Here is a 17,630-nt window from a genome sequence, read left to right as displayed (position 1 = left end):
TTGTTTTTCAGTAGCATCTACACCAAAAATTTGCTCGTTCCTTCAATAGCGCCACGTAAACAGCTGAATTAAATCAAAGACTTTACTTTAAAGTTAGTCTTTGATTTGTCCATGTCAAAATCCTCTTCATATGTTTTCGGGCCCAACTCCTTTCTACAGTTCAAGTTGCCTTGGTCTTTCAATAGCAAAAGTCTACTTGTTCCTTCAATAGCGCCGCCTAAGCAACTGTCTAAAGGACTAACTTTAAAGTTAGTCTTTGATTGGTCTATGTCCAAAGTCCCTTCAAATGTTTTCGGCCTCAGCTCCATTGTACAGTTCAACTGTCTTTTTCTTTCAAGTGTGTCAATGACACCAATGTAGTTGCTCCTTCAAGAGCGCCGCACAAACGAACTGACTTTAATCGAAGACTTCAGCCGTAAAATCTAGTCTAAGATGGTGTTTTTTAGACAGCAATAGCACTAGAATGCAAAAGTAACTATTATACAACGTGTTTTGGGCTCAAACAACAGCTAAATTATACTTGAAAGGGAAAAGTAGACAGTCAAAATGTCAAATTAATAGCATTATAACTTTCTGAACAAAGTTTCGAGCATTTGCTTTGATAGCCCTGAAAAGGGCTGTTTGATGCTGTAGGATAGACCTATTGCACACATTACTTTTTAGCTGGTTTCTTAGCCACCGACTTTTTAGATGCTACTTTCTTGGCGGGAGCTTTCTTGACTGATGGCCCCTTCTTAGGGGTCGACTTCTTTGCTGCTACTGCTTTTTTGGCAACAGTGGGTTTCTTGAAAGTCTTTACAGGTTTCTTGCTACCAGCCATTGGCTTGGTAGCCTTTTTGGATGAAGTTGACTTTTTAACTGCAGTAGGTTTGGCTGTTTTCTTGACTGAGGTCTTCTTAGCTGTGGGCTTGGTAGGCTTTCCAGCCTTGGGGTTTTCGGCCTTGATAGGCTTTGCAAGCTTGAAAGAACCAGTTACGCCAGTACCTTTGGCATTTATAACAATTCCATTTGCAAGGCAGCGCTTCAAAGCTTGCTTAAGATGTATATTCACAACTTTGGCATCATTGCCAACGTGAAAATTGGCCATTATGTATTTGAGAATGGCCTGACGGCTAGATCCCCCACGTTCTTTCAGGACAGCAATGGATTTGGTGATCATTTCGGGTGGTTTGCTGGTGCCTTGGCTTTTTTATCCCCTTTAGGTTTTGCAACCTTAGCTGGTTTTGGAGCCTTTGCTTTCTTTTCCTTCTTGGCTGGTGAAGCCATGCTCTGGGATTCTACAGATGTTGTTGGCACTTTAGCTTCAACTTCAGACATTTCCAATTCTTTTCTAACTTCTCTCTATCACTAGTGCGACTAAATATACAATACATGTTTATTTTCACAGTTTTAGTATTGTACTTTGGAAACTGCCGTACCCGGGTTAACATTATTCTCTGTGCGCGCGCGAGCTAAGGAATTTCGGCCGTGCTTGTGTTTGTTTGGAATGGCTTTATTCAAATTTTCGACTAGGAGGTAAGCTTTTGGGGTATGAAACCTATACTAAAGGATAGACAGGTCATTTTTCTACAAGTAGACATTTTTTTTACCGCTTCATTTGTGCTAATATTGCCAGCAAATGGGCAGAGAACAGTGGAAATCCGTCAAAACTAGTGTTCAATCTCAATAAACACCTTTTTGCTAGGAATTTATATCCTCGATGTCCAATTTTTATTTTTTATTAGTGAAATCCTGTACCAGAGCTTTCAGAGAATGTAACATAGATGCATGTGCGTTTGCAAAATCGTATTCAAATTAATTCCGAAACTCCAGCTAAAAACACAGAAGATAAAGCAATAAGAAACGACACCTAAATTTGAGGCTTAAAGTGTCAAACTCGTATTTTAATGAAAATAAATTTCATTTTATTCTAAATTTATTTTTAAAAAGACAAGAATAACATTGTAAGGTTTCCGAGATGCGGAGAGTTGGGAGCGGAAGTGAACCGTTTTTATTTGTTTTAATCACAGCCTATAAAAAAGTTCAATATGCATAACACTTAAAACAAAATTATTTGCAACCTGAGAAATGTCCCTTTCTACAGTATATTTTCAATTTTGCTTAATATCCAACAATAGAAAGCACAAATTAGCCTAAATGTGAAAAAAAATTGACACATTTACAATCATTAGATTTATATGAATAAGTACGTAAAGAATGTCTGCCTTGTAGATTTTAATATCTAAATCTCCTGTGATAGTAGTACAGGGAGGATATGATGTGGAAAAGGAGACTTCAAAAAACAAGCATCTCAGAATTTCTTTTTTTTTTATGCTTTTTAAACAGAATCCCTTTAGAACAACAGTTTTCAACAAAAGAAGAGTCAAAGGAACTTGGATGCATTTTTTTTTCTCTTTTTTCGAAACAAAGGCTTTTATTACTCAAAAAGCCAAAGGCACTGAAATTTTGAGGCTTTTGTGTCAAATGTATTCTAATAAAAACAAATTTTACTTTATTTTAGCATTATATTTAAAAAAAATGAAAATGGCATTGTAATTTTTTTGAGATGCGGGGGGGGGGCGGAGGCAAAGTTGAAACAAACCGCTTTTATTTATTTCGATCATAGGCTATCTGAAAGTTTATTATACATTCCAGTCAAAAAGGAATTATTTTAAACCGAAGAAATGTCCCCCTTTCTGCAGTATGTTTTCTTGTCTGCAGTATGTTTTCTAGTGTTTTCTAGTAAAAAAACAAAACAAAAAAACTCAAAAACTCAAGCCCCTTTCCTCCTTTTCCTCTTCCTGTCATATTTAATACGATACCGTAGCAATCAGCTGTAAAGTTTTTGACATACTAACAAGTTTTCTTTAAAGCTCGTTTAATTTATATTACTGAAGGCTTTCCCCACAAATTGTTACTCTATCGCGCGGCTGGCGCTCCATATAAATAAAATTAAATAAAAAAAAACAATTTTTTTAGCTGAAAGTAAGGAGCGACATTAAAACTTAAAACGAACAGAAATTGGACAAATGGGTTGTCCCCTCCGCAATCCCTCGCTCTTTACGCTAAAGCTTTTAATTGTTTTAAAAAATAGAATTGTGGCAAAGAGTCAAACTTTAGCGTAAAGAGCGAGGGATTGTGGAGGGGACAACCCATTTCATATACAGAGTAATTTCTGTTCGTTTTAAGTTTTAATGTCGCTCCTTACTTTCAGCTAAAAAAATTGTTTTTTTTATTTAATTTCTGAACGTTTTTGAATTAATGCATGTTTGGTTTTGGCTCTCCTCACATAAATTATTAAAATGAAATTTGTATATTAATTCTTTTTTTGGCTAGATGGCTTTCTCTTAGTTTCGATCAGACGATTTTGAGAAATAAAGGGTGGAGAAGGAGGTCTAGTTGCCCTCCAATTTTTCGGTTACTTAAGAATGCAACTAGAACTTTTAATTTTTAACGAATGTTTTTATTAGTAAAAAATATACGTTACTTAAGAAATAACTTACGTATCAAACTTTCATAATCTTATATTTTTATTATGTATACGAGGGGGTTTGTACCCTCGTTAATACCTCGCTCTTTACACTAAATCGTAAGTTTTGTCCCAATTCTTTAAGAATGACCCCTGAATCAGAAAGGCCGTAGAATAAATAGTTTAAATTACTAAAAATACTTTAGCATAAAGAGTGAGGTATTTATCTCCACCTAAATACCTTGCTCTTTATAGTAAAGTATTTTTAGGACCCCTCATTTGCGTAATAATCTCTGTTCGTTTTAAGTTTCAATGCTACCCCTTCCTTTCATTTGAAAAAACGTTTTCATATTTATTTTTCAATGTTTTCTTATAGTAATGCTAGAAAATCCTGCGCCCTTTTCATTGAATTTTTCTTCCCCCATTACAGATTCCTCCAAGCAAAGATCCTCCAACATAGCCCCGTCCCCTCAGCCCCACCCCCAAACAAAATAAAATCCCCCTGAAAACGTCTGCACACTTCCCAATAACCATTACTATATGTGAACACTGGTCAAAGTTTGTAACTTGCAGCCCCCCCAGGCATTGTGGCGGAGTAAGTCATCTCCAAAGACATAGTTATTATGATTTTCGACTATGCTGAACAAAATGGCTATCTCAAAATTTTGATTCGTTGACTTTGGGAAAAAAATGAGTGTGGGAGGGGGCCTAGATGCCCTCCAATTTTTTGGTCACTTAGAAAGGGCACTAGAACTTTTCATTTCCGTTAGAATGAGCCCTCTTGCGACATTCTAGGTCCACTTGGTTGATACGATGACCCCTGGGAAAAAGAAAAAAGAAAAAAGAAAAAAAAAACAAACAAATAAACACGCAACCGTGATTTGTCTTCTGGCAAAAAATACGAAATTCCACATTTTTGTAGATAGGAGCTTGAAACTTCTACAGTAGGGTTCTCTAATACGCTGAATCTGATGGTGTCATTTTCTTTAAGATTCTACGACTTTTAAGGGGTGTTTCCCCCTATTTTCTTAAATAAGGCAAATTTTCTCAGGCTCGTAACTTTTAATGGGTATGACTAAACTTGATTAAACTTATATATTTAAAATCAGCATTAAAATGCAATTCTTTTGATATAGCTATTGATATCAAAATTCAATTTTTTAGAGTTTTGGTTACTATTGAGCCGGGTCGCTCCTTACTACAGTTCGTTACCACGAACTGTTTGATATTTGTAAATATTTATTAAGTAATAATATGAATAATATTTATTAAGTAATTAAGTAATAATAATATCTGATATAGCTTGAACCAGAACACTGTCTGCGTGCATTGCTTGCAAGTACGTTCAAATGTAATATTTAACATGCCCATACATTCCTGTGTGGAAAGGTATTTAAGATAGTTTATAAGGAAAGGGACGTCTAGGACTTTCCAGTCTGAAAACTGCGAGAAAATCAACTGGTGGAAAGGCACCTAGGAAGCAGCTTGTGACCAAGGCTGCACGTAAGTCGGCTCCTGCTACTGGTGGGGTAAAAAAACCACACAGATACAGGCCCGGAATCGTAGCCCTGAGAGAGATTCTTCGTTATCAAAAGAGTACCGAACTCTTAATAAGGAAATTGCGCTTCCAGAGACTTGTGCGAGAGATTGCCCAGGATTTCAAAACTGACTTGAGGTTCCAGAGTTCGGCTGTGATGGCCCTACAAGAAGCCAGCGAGGCGTATCTAGTTGGACTTTTTGAGGATACCAACATGTGTGCCATTCACGCCAAGAGGGTGACCATCATGCCAAAAGATATTCAACTTGCCCGTTGCATCCGTGGCGAGAGAGCTTAAGTACCCTAATTTCTATGCAATTGCATCTTAACCAACGGACCTTTTAAGGGCCACTAGATGGTTTAAACAAACACGCAAAATAGCGTTAAACAGCCTAGTGTTCCGTGACAAAAAACGTATGAGTCAAGGGCCTGTTGATCCAAAACATCTAATGAAAAGGAAACACGTCAAAATGCCAATTTAGGCCAGCCTAATAAATCCAAAAATACCCAAAAAATGAATAGCTCCCAATGGGACCCAACAAGCCTATGAAAATGCTTTTGATGGAATGTCATGAAAAAGACGGAGGCCCCGTTTTCTTATTCTCTTTGACTATTACGTCGATAATATATTACTTTGTATTCAACAAGCAAATTGAGCGTTGCCTTTGAAACAGGGGACTTTTGTTTGTTTTTTTTTATATTAGGGTTTAGTATGGGTTCTTGTTTACCTGAAATTTTGCAAATCAAAGCCAGGAACAGTAAAAGCAATTTGAGAGCAGAGCATTTAGAATAAGGTGGTAGCCCTTAAAAGGGCTGTTTGGGAGGGCCCGGCTGATTGGGCGCTAATAGACAGGAAAAACCCCTCTTATTTGGAGCTTGTGTATTTTGTTACACCTTTAGTGTCTTCACTAACAGCATGCTTGGCAAGTTCTCCGGGTAGGAGCAGCCTCACAGCAGTTTGAACCTCTCTGCTAGTGATGGTGGACCTCTTGTTGTAGTGAGCTAGACGAGAGGCTTCCGCAGCAATCCTTTCAAAGATATCGTTGACAAAGCTATTCATGATGCTCATTGCATTGCTAGAAACACCAGTGTCGGGATGCACTTGCTTGAGAACTTTGTAAATGAAAATGGCGTAGCTTTCCTTCCTCTTTCGTTTTCTTTTCTTATCAGTTTTACTAATGTTTTTCTGCGCCTTACCAGCTTTCTTTGCTGCTTTTCCTGAAGTTTTTGGAGCCATTGTTAATATATTCTTTAACAGAATCCAATAATCAAATGAATAGCGTTTCCAAAACTCGACCCGTATATATACCGACTACAGTTCGCGCGCAATTCTTTTCTCAGAGGAACTCAGTTCGCTGGCTGGAGTATAAATTGTTTGCGCATTCAAAAACAGACATCATTTTTAATTTGTTCGTGATTAAAGAATCTAAAGGAATTTCGTAACCTAGAAACCATGTCAGGAAGAGGAAAGGGTGGAAAAGTGAAGGGAAAGGCAAAGTCCCATTCAAACAGGGCAGGTCTCCAATTCCCAGTGGGAAGGATCCACCGTGTTCTGAGAAAGGGCAACTATGCGGAGCGAGTTGGTGCAGGCGCACCCATTTAACTTGCAGCGGTGATGGAGTATTTGGCTGCCGAGGTCCTTGAGCTTGCTGGTAATGCTGCACGAGATAACAAAAAAACTCGTATCATTCCTCGTCACCTTCAGCTTGCCATTAGAAACGATGAAGAACTCAACAAGCTTCTGTCGGGGGTCACCATTGCCCAAGGAGGCGTTTTGCCCAATTTTCAAGCAGTCCTTCTACCAAAGGAGACTGAAATACCGGCAAAGGCTTAAATGAATCGAATTTTTAGCTCCAGGCCCAACCCCCAAATTAACCAACAACCCTTTTAAGGGCTACAAATTAATTGAATTGCTCTATAGCTTTTGACCATCTGGAAAAGACAAAGCTATGAAATTTAGGATACTGAACGTGAAAAGGAAAACTTTCGCATTTGCCTACCTAGTAACAACGCGTAAGAATTGACTGGAGGCGGGGGAAACATTTTCCTTGAAAATCGTTAAATTATACCCCAACAAAACATGAATAAATATTTCAAGCTTGCCCTTTTGTTACAAGTAATAAAGTCTGCTTTTACATTGATCTCGTTACAAAGCATAGGACTTGAGAGGAAGCTTATTTTCACCTAAGAAACCAATAGATTATACGCAAAAATTGAGGAACTGATTTTAAAAATAAACCAAGAGCCTCTAATTCGACTAATCTAAACTAGCCTAGGAAGCCATAGGATAGTCATCAAAGGTAGAAACATTTGTGGGGGACTTGTCGTTTTTGTTTCAGAAGGAAAAAAGTTTAAAAAAAAACAAAAAAAACAATGGATAAACATATTTTGGTTCTTTATAAATATTTGTCTACTAAAAACCTTGCTTTATGACTCTAAAACTAGGCATTTTGTTTCTTTTCAGTTTGTGGATCAACATTCATTTTGTTACAAAATCTTTCAGCCAACGGCCATACCACGTTGAAAGTACCCAGTCTCGTCAGATCCTGTAAGTCACACAGCGTCGGGCCCGGTCAGTACTTGGATGGCTGACCGCCTGGGAACACCGGGTGCTGTTGGCATCTTTTTTTTCTTTTTATGTTTTTACTATGATTTCTTTTTATTCAAAGTAAAATAATATTCTTTAACAAACTCGTTTCCTTATTCTAACAACACCAAGGTGATTATATTTTATATAAGAGAAAAAAAGAGAGACTAAATTGGACATTTCCCTGATTCCATCTATCGGTAATAAATAAATACGAGTCAACTGTTTTGGCTTAGATGATAAGCAAATAAATGAAGGCGAAAATTGAACAGCCACAAGAGTTGACTCACATTTATTTAAGCCAATAAATAAAGTCAAAAATTGTAACCAAAGTGACATTATAAGCCCCCAAGATATTTTAGTTGACCATTCCAGCAACTAAATCAAGTTGAAAGCCACCAAGAAACAGACAGTTTTAAATGGTTAATTCTCCTCTGCCGGAATGGGTTCTTCAGCCCTTGGGGCATCTCCTTGATCGGTCAAATATATTGGGGGCTTATAATGTCAATCTTTGATCCCAATTTCTGACTTTATTTATTGGCTCATTTGCTAAGCCAAAACAACAGTTGACTCACACTCATTCCTGATTTCGAAAAAGTTGGCGTGTAATTTAGTATATTCCATTGGGGGCACTTTACCGGTAATTTCTGATAAAAGCTCACTGAACAGTGTATTTATGTCCAAACCGTCTTCATATATTTTGGGCTCAACTCCATTGTACAGTTCAACTACTTTTGTTTTTCAGTAGCATCTACACCCAAAATTTGCTCGTTCCTTCAATAGCACCGCGTAAACAGCTGACTTAAATCAAAGAATTTACTTTAAATTTAGTCTTTGATTTGTCCATGTCCAAATCCTCTTCATATGTTTTTGGGCCCAACTCCTTTCTACAGTTCAAGTTGCCTTGGTCTTTCAATAGCAAAAGTCTACTTGTTCCTTCAATAGCGCCGCCTAAGCAACTGTCTTAAAGACTAACTTTAAAGTTAGTCTTTGATTGGTCTATGTCCAAAGTCCCTTCAAATGTTTTCGGCCTCAGCTCCATTGTACAGTTCAACTGTCTTTCTCTTTCAGTAGCATCAATGACACCAATGTACTTGCTCCTTCAAGAGCGCCGCACAAACGAATGACTTTAATCAAAGACTTCAGCCGTAAAATCTAGTCTAAGATGGTGTTTTTTAGACAGCAATAGCACTAGAATGCAAAAGTAACTATTATACAACGTGTTTTGAGCTCAAACAACAGCTAAATTATACTTGAAGGGGAAAAGTAGACAGTCAAAATGTCAAATTAATAGCATTATAACTTTCTTAACAGAGTTTCGAGCATTTGCTTTGATAGCCCTGAAAAGGGCTGTTTGATACTGTAGGATAGACCTATTGCACACATTACTTTTTAGCTGGTTTCTTAGCCACTGACTTTTTAGATGCCACTTTCTTGACTGATGGCCCCTTCTTAGGTGTCGACTTCTTTGCTGCTACTGCTTTTTTGGCAACAGTGGGTTTCTTGAAAGTCTTTACAGGTTTCTTGCTACCAGCCATTGGCTTGGTAGCCTTTTTGGATGAAGTTGACTTTTTAACTGCAGTTAGTTTGGCTGTTTTCTTGACTGAGGTCTTCTTAGCTGTGGGCTTGGTAGGCTTTCCAGCCTTGGGGTTTTCGGCCTTGATAGGCTTTGCAAGCTTGAAAGAACCAGTTACGCCAGTACCTTTGGGATTTATAACAATTCCATTTGCAAGGCAGCGCTTCAAAGCTTGCTTAAGATGCATATTCACAACTTTGGCATCATTGCCAACCTGAAAATTGGCCATTATGTATTTGAGAATGGCCTGACGGCTAGATCCCCCGCGTTCTTTCAGGTCAGCAATGGATTTAGTGATCATTTCGGTGTATTTTGGGTGGTTTGCTGGTGCCTTGGCTTTTTTATCTCCTTTAGGTTTTGCAACTTTAGCTGGTTTTGGAGCCTTTGCTTTCTTTTCCTTCTTGGCTGGTAAAGCCTTGCTCTGAGATTCTACAGATGTTGGTGCCACTTGAGCTTCAACTTCAGACATTTCCAATTCTTTTCTAACTTCTCTCTATCATGCACTAGCGCGACTAAATATACAATACATGTTTATTTTCACAGTTTTACAATTGTACTTTGGAAACCGCCGTATTCGGGTTAACATTATTCTCTGTGTGCGCGAGCTAAGAAATTTCGGCCTTGCTTGTGTTTGTTTGGAATGGCTTTATTCAGATTTTCGACTAGGAGGTAAGCTTTTGGGGTATGAAACCTATACTAAAGGATAGACAGGTCATTTTTCTACAAGTAGACATTTTTTTAGCGCTTCATTCAGTGGCGCCATTTGGGGGGGGCAGGGGTGGGGGCATGGCCCCCCCTGATTTCTGGAGGGGCCCAATTTCAACCACGTAATTCTTTGTTTATTCGTCCTTGTTTTACTTTTTTCTCTTTTTTTTACCGTATTTCTACTGTGAATTATTACTAAATAGCAAATTCAAGATACTCGACGATTATTGCATTTCAAGAAAGTATCCTGTTTTTGCCGTTCTCCCTAATTAATTTATGGTCACCCTTTTGGCAGGGGTTTGTAAAGTCCTTTCTGGGCTAGGAGTACTTCTGTGACATTGAAGTCTCTCCAGTGATTAATGAATCCCGTCAGTCGGCACATTTATGTATAGGCTAACATCTGGAAAAGAGGGTATCCAGACCAGGGTGTCATTCCAGTTTTGTATTTAGTTTCTCGTTACCCTTCATCAAATGAAGAACCGTGAAACAGTGTTGAGTTGTGTTCAAGTTCAAATCGGATTATTGAAACATGAGTTCATCCGGTGCGAGTGGTGCAAAAAAAAGGAAAATAAAAGCCCAAAGGAAAGAAGAAGAAATAAAGATGTAACGACGATTGGCTTCGTTTTTCAAACCGACTGTAAGTAAATCTACCACATTTTAAATTTTGTTTTGTCGACCACTCTCACTGAACGAACCAGAACAAGAGCTACGAGCTCATATGGCACTTGTTACGAGTGTTTTTCTATTTAATTTCCGATCATTTTTTAAATAAAGCCAGGAAATCTGGCTTCTCCTCCACGGAGAAATCTCCCTTGGAAACATCCTCTGAACAATACAATCCTGGTTAAATTTACTGGGACAATTACCCTTAACACTTCCAAGCGTGAAATTGAGCCAGTAAATAGAAAGCAAGATATATAAAGAAATTTTGTATAGGAATTCTGGAAAATTTTTCCAGTACACGATTTCCCCTGAAAAGTTCATCCCCTAGAAAATTCATTTTCCATGGAAAATTCTCCCCGAGCTAAGTCCCCCAGCCAAAAAAATCGTCCTCCCCTTCCCACCCTAGAAATGTATGCATGCTTCCGAATAAGAAATACTATATGTAAACAATGGTCACATTTTTTAACTTGAAGACCTTTTCCCAAGAGCTCTGGGTTTCATGTTATCTCCAAAGACATTATTATTAGGCCTTTCAACGATGTTGAACAAAATAGCTATCTCAGATTTTTGGTCAGGGGAATTTGGGGAAAAATGGCGTGGGAGGGGCCTAGTTGCCCTCCAATTTTTTTTGGTAACTTAAAAAGGGCACTAGAACTTTGAATTTCCGTTAGAATAAGCCCTCTCCCGATGTCTTGGCCCACTGGTTCGATATGATCACCCTGGGCAAAAAAAAAAAATAAATAAACACGCATCCGTGATCTTTCTTCTAATATGAAGTACAAAATTCCACATTTTTGCAGATAGGAGCTTGGAGCCTCTACAATAGGGTTCTCTTAATACGCTGAATCTGATGGTATGATTTTATTATGATTATATGAGTTCTAAGGGTGTTTCAGCCATTTTTTGAAAATCAGGCACATTTCTCAGGCTTGTAACCTTTGAAGGGTAAGACTAAACTTAACAAAATGTATTTAAAATCAGCATAAAAGTTTAGTTCTTTTGACATATCTATTGGTATCAAATTCCGTTTTTTAGAGTTTCGGTTACTATTGAGCCGGGTCCCTCCTTACTTACAGCTCGTTACCAAGAACTGTTTATAAGATAATGCTCAGACAAATCTTGTTGAGTTTCTTCTTTTGAAGAGGAAAGATAGAACAAAAAGCGACAAAGATAAGAAATTTCAAACCTAATAAGTTTTCGTCCGCATGAATTACTATGGCTAGCTTCAGTTTACCTTGCTTCAAAAAGTGTTTAATCACCCGACAGCAGTATTCGTGCATCATATTTTGTGTTTATTGATTCTAGGTTAAAATATAGAATCAAGGGAATGATAGCTTTGCAAGGTAATCCTACATAAACAAAAAATAAATAAAGAAGTGTATCACAGAAACCTATAAAACCTATAAAAACCTACAAAACATAAAATTGAATAGCACATTGGACTTAATTGAATGAAATAAAAAAGACATGTTTTTTCAACTGAATGTAAGAAGAAACATTAAAGCTCAAAACGGATAGCAATTTTTAAGTATATGAAGGGGTTCACCCCCTTGTCAATACTCGCTCTTTACGCTGTTCAAATTTGGTTCCAATTCTTTAAGAATGACTCCTGAATCTCAAAGGCCGTTTGATTAGAATAAATATCTCTTTTGAAAGTACTAAAAAAAAACTTTAGCGTAAAGAGCGAGGTATTGACGAAAGGGTGAACCTTCTCATATGTAATAATTTCTTTTCGTTTTAAGCTTCAATCCTGCTCCTTACTTTGAGTTGAAGAAACTTTTTTTTCATTTAATTTCTTATTCTTTTTTTAATAATGCTTGGAAATCCAGTGCCCCCTTGATCGAAAATTCAGCTCCCCTATGAAAAGTTTCTCCATGGAAAGATCCTCCTACATAACCTCCTCTGCTCGAGCTGCCCCCCCCCCCCCACCAGAAAAAACTGAAAACGTCTGTATACTTCGCAATTACCTATACTATTTATAAAAAAGGGCAAAGTCCACAAATTGAACACCTTCCCCCAGAGACTTTGGACAATTAAGACATCTTTAAAGACATATTTATTAGATTTTTCAAATATATTAAACAAAATGGCTGTTAAACAAATGTAAATATATTTAAACAAAATGGCAAAATGCGGAGAGAGTTCTACGAGGTTTTGGACAGTTTTAAATGAGTTTGAAGAGCGTTTTTCTGTCCAGCTGCCAGTGCTAGAAGCCACACGTTGCCTTAACCCCAAATCCAAAAATTTTATGGACTCAGATTTACTTCTTGTGATCGCAACATACTTCGATCAGGCGGGAATCGATACTATGCAGCTGAAGTGTCAAGCTTTAATAGCTCGTGCATTTGTGTCGCAGCTTCCACAGAAACCGGCAAACGCTTTAGATGTCTTCGAACGCTCGGAGGATTGAAAGAAGCTTATTCTGAGCTTCTTAAGGTCGTCAGGGTAGTCCTCAACTCCCGCTCACAACGTGCTCAAATGAACGTTTTTCTCTGTGTTGACGTTTGTGAAGGACTACCTCCGGACAACGATGGAAAACGAGCCGACTTTCGCATTTGCTGCTTATATTCTCTGAGAAAGCTGCAGTGAAGGAGCTCAATTTTGAGAAGCTTGTCGACGACTTCGCAAAAATGAAGCAAAGGAGATATCCATTGCTGAAGTAACTGTACGTAAGTTTCTGATTTATACAGTAAATGTTCTATTTTGGTACTGTTTTTGGTCCCTAAATAAGCTGCAAAATGCGAACCCCAAAGGTAGTACGGTACCTAAAGGCATGTTCGAAAATTTAAAATTTTTAAGGCTGGATGGGGCCCAAAATCGATTTTTGGCCCCCCCTAAGGTTTTCTGAAATGGTGCCACTGGCTTCATTTGAGCTAATTTGCCAGCAAATGGGCAGAGAACAGTGGAAATCCGTCAAAACTAGTGTTCAATCTCAATAAACACCTTTTTGCTAGGAATTTATATCCTCGATGTCTACTTTTTATTCTTTATTAGTGAAATCCAGTACAAGAGCTTTCAGAGAATTGTAACATAGATGCATGTGCGTTTGCAAAATCGTATTCAAATTAATTCCGAAACTCCAGCTAAAAACACAGAAGATAAAGCAATGAGAAACGACAACCTAAATTTGAGGCTTAAAGTGTCAAACTCGTATTTTAATGAAAATAAATTTCATTTTATTCTAAATTTATATTAAAAAGACAAGAATAACATTGTAAGGTTTCCGAGATGCGGAGGGATGGGAGCGGAAGTGAACCGTTTTTATTTGTTTTAATCACAGCCTATAAAAAAGTTCAATATACAAAACACTTAAAACAAAATTATTTGCAACCTGAGAAATGTCCTTTTCTACAGTATATTTTCAATTTTGCTTGATATCCAATAATAGAAAGCACAAATTAGCCTAATTGTGAAAAAAAAATTGACACAATTAAAATCATTAGATTTATATGTCTGCCTTGTAGATTTTGATATCTAAATCTCCTTTGATAGTAGTACAAGGAGGATATGATGTGGAAAAGGAGACTTCAAAAAACAAGCATCTCAGAATTTCTTTTTTTTATGCTTTTTAAACAGAATCCCTTTAGAACAACAGTTTTCAACAAAAGAAGAGTCAAAGGAACTTGGATGCATTTTTTTCTCTTTTTTCGAAACAAAGGCTTTTATTACTTATAGTCATGTAATTCAAAAAGCCAAAGGTACTGAAATTTTGAGGCTTTTGTGTCAAATTTGTATTCTAATAAAAACAAATTTTACTTTATTTTAGCATTATATTTAAAGAAAATGAAAATGGCATTGTAATTTTTTTGAGATGTGGGGGGGGGGGAGGCAAAGTTGAAACAAACCGCTTTTATTTATTTCGATCATAGGCTATCTGAAAGTTTATTATACGTTCCAGTCAAAAAGGAATTATTTTAAACCGGAGAAATTTCCCCCTTTCTGCAGTATGTTTTCGAGTTTTGCTTAGAAACAAACATAGAAAATCATAATTAAATTAAAAAAAAAAACAAAAAAAAACTAAAAAAGTTAACTGACAAATGGCAAAAAAATTTTGCAAAAGTTAAAAACGCAGAACAAATCGTTTTTATATGATCACAAATGAAATATTATCACAAATAACTACTATGTAATCCACAAATAAAATCATTTTTATAGGCTATGGCGTCTTTTATTTCAAAAGCAGTGTTGGAACAAACTAATATGTTCAATGCTTAGCATTGAAATGCAATATATTTCAACGGTGAATACCAGCTAAAAGTCCGTTTGCTGTTGTTTTTTCGACCTCTAAATTAAACAGCAGGGTTTTGTTCTATCCCCCTTTATATATTTACCGACATTTTAAATGCACAATATAAAAAAGGCTCATAGAACCGGGGCTAGAAAGTGTTTAAAGATTTGTTGGCCTTTATAAAAGGCGTTGTGTAGGGGGACAGTTCAAAAGGCATTTAGAAATCATTAACCACCAAAGCCATACAATGTACGACCTTGACGCTTCAGAGCGTAGACTACATCCATAGCAGTTAGAGTCTTTCTCTTGGCATGTTCTGTGTAGGTGACAGCATCGCGAATAACATTTTCAGGAAAAACTTTAAGAACACCTCTGGTTTCCTCGTAAATTAGGCCAGATATACGTTTTACACCACCACGGCGGGCCAGTCTTTTAATTGGTGGCTTTGTGATACCCTGGATATTGTCACGAAGAACTTTCCGATGACGCTTTGCATCTCCTTTTCCAAGCCCATTTCCTCCTTTTCCTCTTCCTGTCATATTTAATACGATACCGTAGCAATCAGCTGTAAAGTTTTTGACAAACTAACAAGTTTTCTTGAAAGCTCGTTTAATTTATATTACTGAAGGCTTTCCCCAAAAATTGTTACTCTATCGAGCGGCTGGTGCTCCATATAAATATAGACACTAGATATCTGCTCATTTGTTCATTCTTTTCAAGAGAGGCAATCTATCAACATGGCTAGGACAAAACAAACTGCGAGAAAATCAACTGGTGGAAAGGCACTTAGGAAGCAGCTTGCGACCAAGGCTGTACGTAAGTCGGGTCCTGCTACTGGTGGGGTAAAAAAACCACACAGATACAGGCCCGGATCCGTAGCCCTGAGAGAGATTCGTCGTTATCAAAAGAGTACCGAACTCTTAATAAGGAAATTGCCCTTCCAAAGACTTGTGCGAGAGATTGCCCAGGATTTCAAAACTGACTTGAGGTTCCAGAGTTCGGCTATGATGGCCCTACAAGAAGCCAGCGAGGCGTATCTAGTTGACTTTTTGAGGATACCAACTTGTGTGCCATTCACGCCAAGAGGGTGACCATCATGCCAAAAGATATTCAAATTGCCCGTCGTATCCGTGGTGAGAGAGCTTAAGTACCCTAATTTCTATGTAATTGCATCTTAACCAACGGCCCTTTTAAGGCCCACTAGATGGTTAAAACAAACACGCAAAATAGCGTTAAATAGCCTAGTGTTCCGTGACAAAAAAGGTATGAGTCAAGGGCCTGTTAGATCCGAAACATCTAATGAAAAGGAAACACGTCAAAATGCCAATTTAGGCCAGCCTAATAAATCCAAAAATACCCAAAAAATGAATAGCTCCCAATGGGACCCAACAAGCCTATAAAAATGCTTTTGATGGAATGTCATGAAAAAGACGGAGGCCCCGTTTTCTAATTCTCTTTGACTATTACGTCGATAATATATTACTTTGTATACAACAAGCAAATTGATCGTTGCCTTTGAAACAGGGGACTTTTGTTTGTTTTTTTTCGTATTAGGGTTTAGTATGGGTTCTTGTTTACCTGAAATTTCACAAATCAAAGCCAGGAACAGTAAAAGCAATTTGAGAGCAGAGCATTTAGAATAAGGTGGTAGCCCTTAAAAGGGCTGATTGGGAGGGCCCGGCTGATTGGGCGCTAATAGACAGGGAAATCCCCTCTTATTTGGACCTTGTGTATTTTGTTACAGCTTTAGTGCCTTCACTAACAGCATGCTTGGCAAGTTCTCCGGGTAGGAGCAGCCTCACAGCAGTATGAACCTCTCTGCTAGTGATGGTGGACCTCTTGTTGTAGTGAGCTAGACGAGAGGCTTCCGCAGCAATCCTTTCAAAGATATCGTTGACAAAGCTATTCATGATGCTCATTGCCTTGCTAGAAACACCAGTGTCGGGATGCACTTGCTTGAGAACTTTGTAAATGTAAATGGCGTAGCTTTCCTTCCTCTTTCGTTTCCTTTCCTTATCAGTTTTACTAATATTTTTCTGTGCCTTACCAGCTTTCTTTGCTGCTTTTCCTGAAGTTTTTGGAGCCATTGTTAATAGATTCTTTAACAGAATACAATAATCAAATGAATAGCGTTTCCAAAACTCGACCCGTATATAGCCTATACCGACTACAGTTCGCGCGCAATTCTTTTCTCAGAGGAACTCAGTTCGCTAACTGGAGTATAAATTGTTTGCGCATTCAAAAACAGACATCATTTTCAATTTGTTCGTGATTAAAGAATCTAAAGGAATTTCGTAACCTAGAAATCATGTCAGGAAGAGGAAAGGGTGGAAAAGTGAAGGGAAAGGCAAAGTCCCGTTCAAACAGGGCAGGTCTCCAATTCCCAGTGGGAAGGATCCACCGTCTTCTGAGAAAGGGCAACTATGCGGAGCGATTTGGTGCAGGCGCACCCGTTTACCTTGCAGCGGTGATGGAGCATTTGGCTGCCGATGTCCTTGAGCTTGCTGATAATGCTGCACGAGATAACAAAAAAATTCGTATCATTCCTCGTCACCTTCAGCTTGCCATTAGAAACGATGAAGAACTCAACAAGCTTCTGTCTGGGGTCACCATTCCCCAAGAGGCGTTTTGCCCAATATTCAAGCAGTCCTTCAACCAAAGAAGACTGAAAAACCGGCAAAGGCTTAAATGAATCTAATTTATAGCTCCAGGCCCAACCCCCAAATTAACCAACAGCCCTTTTAAGGGCTACAAATTAATTGAATTGCTCTATAGCATGTGACCATCTTGAAAGGACAAATCTATGAAATTTAGGATACTGAATGTGAAAAAGAAAACTTTCGCATTTGCCTACCTAGTAACAACGCGTAAGAATTGACTGGAGGC

General features: G+C 37.8%; 7 protein-coding genes and 1 pseudogene across 7 annotated transcripts; 3 read left to right on the top strand and 5 right to left on the bottom strand.

Annotated features, from left to right (window-relative positions):
* Positions 1 to 652: 652 nt before the first annotated feature.
* LOC136024575 (late histone H1-like) lies at positions 653 to 1,159 on the bottom strand. Its single transcript, XM_065700033.1, has one exon. It carries the CDS (start codon positions 1,157 to 1,159, stop codon positions 653 to 655), a length of 507 nt encoding a protein of 168 aa, XP_065556105.1.
* LOC136024574 (histone H2B-like) lies at positions 1,156 to 6,222 on the bottom strand. Its single transcript, XM_065700032.1, has 2 exons — positions 5,878 to 6,222; positions 1,156 to 1,341 (listed from the first exon to the last, which is right to left on the bottom strand). The coding sequence occupies exons 1-2, from the start codon at positions 6,220 to 6,222 to the stop codon at positions 1,156 to 1,158; spliced, it is 531 nt and encodes a 176-aa protein (XP_065556104.1).
* A 1,265-nt stretch (positions 6,223 to 7,487) lies between these two features.
* On the top strand, positions 7,488 to 7,606 carry LOC136024592 (5S ribosomal RNA; annotated as a pseudogene).
* Positions 7,607 to 8,957: 1,351 nt separating this feature from the next.
* On the bottom strand, positions 8,958 to 9,617 carry LOC136024573 (histone H1-delta-like). The gene has a single exon (XM_065700031.1). The coding sequence runs from the start codon at positions 9,615 to 9,617 to the stop codon at positions 8,958 to 8,960; it is 660 nt and encodes a 219-aa protein (XP_065556103.1).
* Positions 9,618 to 14,971: 5,354 nt separating this feature from the next.
* LOC136024571 (histone H4-like) lies at positions 14,972 to 15,283 on the bottom strand. The gene has a single exon (XM_065700030.1). It carries the CDS (start codon positions 15,281 to 15,283, stop codon positions 14,972 to 14,974), a length of 312 nt encoding a protein of 103 aa, XP_065556102.1.
* A 198-nt stretch (positions 15,284 to 15,481) lies between these two features.
* LOC136024570 (histone H3-like) lies at positions 15,482 to 15,835 on the top strand. The gene has a single exon (XM_065700029.1). It carries the CDS (start codon positions 15,482 to 15,484, stop codon positions 15,833 to 15,835), a length of 354 nt encoding a protein of 117 aa, XP_065556101.1.
* Positions 15,836 to 16,459: 624 nt separating this feature from the next.
* Positions 16,460 to 16,831, bottom strand: LOC136024569 (histone H2B-like). The gene has a single exon (XM_065700028.1). The coding sequence runs from the start codon at positions 16,829 to 16,831 to the stop codon at positions 16,460 to 16,462; it is 372 nt and encodes a 123-aa protein (XP_065556100.1).
* Positions 16,832 to 17,052: 221 nt separating this feature from the next.
* On the top strand, positions 17,053 to 17,436 carry LOC136044006 (histone H2A-beta, sperm-like). The gene has a single exon (XM_065700027.1). The coding sequence runs from the start codon at positions 17,053 to 17,055 to the stop codon at positions 17,434 to 17,436; it is 384 nt and encodes a 127-aa protein (XP_065556099.1).
* Positions 17,437 to 17,630: the final 194 nt, after the last annotated feature.

Source organism: Artemia franciscana, chromosome 2, assembly GCF_032884065.1.
Source record: "Artemia franciscana chromosome 2, ASM3288406v1, whole genome shotgun sequence".
NCBI lineage: Eukaryota > Metazoa > Arthropoda > Branchiopoda > Anostraca > Artemiidae > Artemia > Artemia franciscana.
This window is presented reverse-complemented; position numbering and strand designations above follow the sequence as displayed.

Excerpts from the sequence above, each read along its gene's own strand:
- LOC136024575 (XM_065700033.1), bottom strand. The coding sequence starts at position 1,159 with ATGATCACCAAATCCATTGCTGTCCTGAAAGAACGTGGGGGATCTAGC.
- LOC136024574 (XM_065700032.1), bottom strand. The coding sequence starts at position 6,222 with ATGGCTCCAAAAACTTCAGGAAAAGCAGCAAAGAAAGCTGGTAAGGCG. Across the intron at positions 1,342-5,877 it reads TTAGTGAAGACACTAAAGGT|AGAGAAGTTAGAAAAGAATT; the intron begins GTAACAAAATAC and ends CACTAGTGATAG.
- LOC136024573 (XM_065700031.1), bottom strand. The coding sequence starts at position 9,617 with ATGTCTGAAGTTGAAGCTCAAGTGGCACCAACATCTGTAGAATCTCAG.
- LOC136024571 (XM_065700030.1), bottom strand. The coding sequence starts at position 15,283 with ATGACAGGAAGAGGAAAAGGAGGAAATGGGCTTGGAAAAGGAGATGCA.
- LOC136024570 (XM_065700029.1), top strand. The coding sequence starts at position 15,482 with ATGGCTAGGACAAAACAAACTGCGAGAAAATCAACTGGTGGAAAGGCA.
- LOC136024569 (XM_065700028.1), bottom strand. The coding sequence starts at position 16,831 with ATGGCTCCAAAAACTTCAGGAAAAGCAGCAAAGAAAGCTGGTAAGGCA.
- LOC136044006 (XM_065700027.1), top strand. The coding sequence starts at position 17,053 with ATGTCAGGAAGAGGAAAGGGTGGAAAAGTGAAGGGAAAGGCAAAGTCC.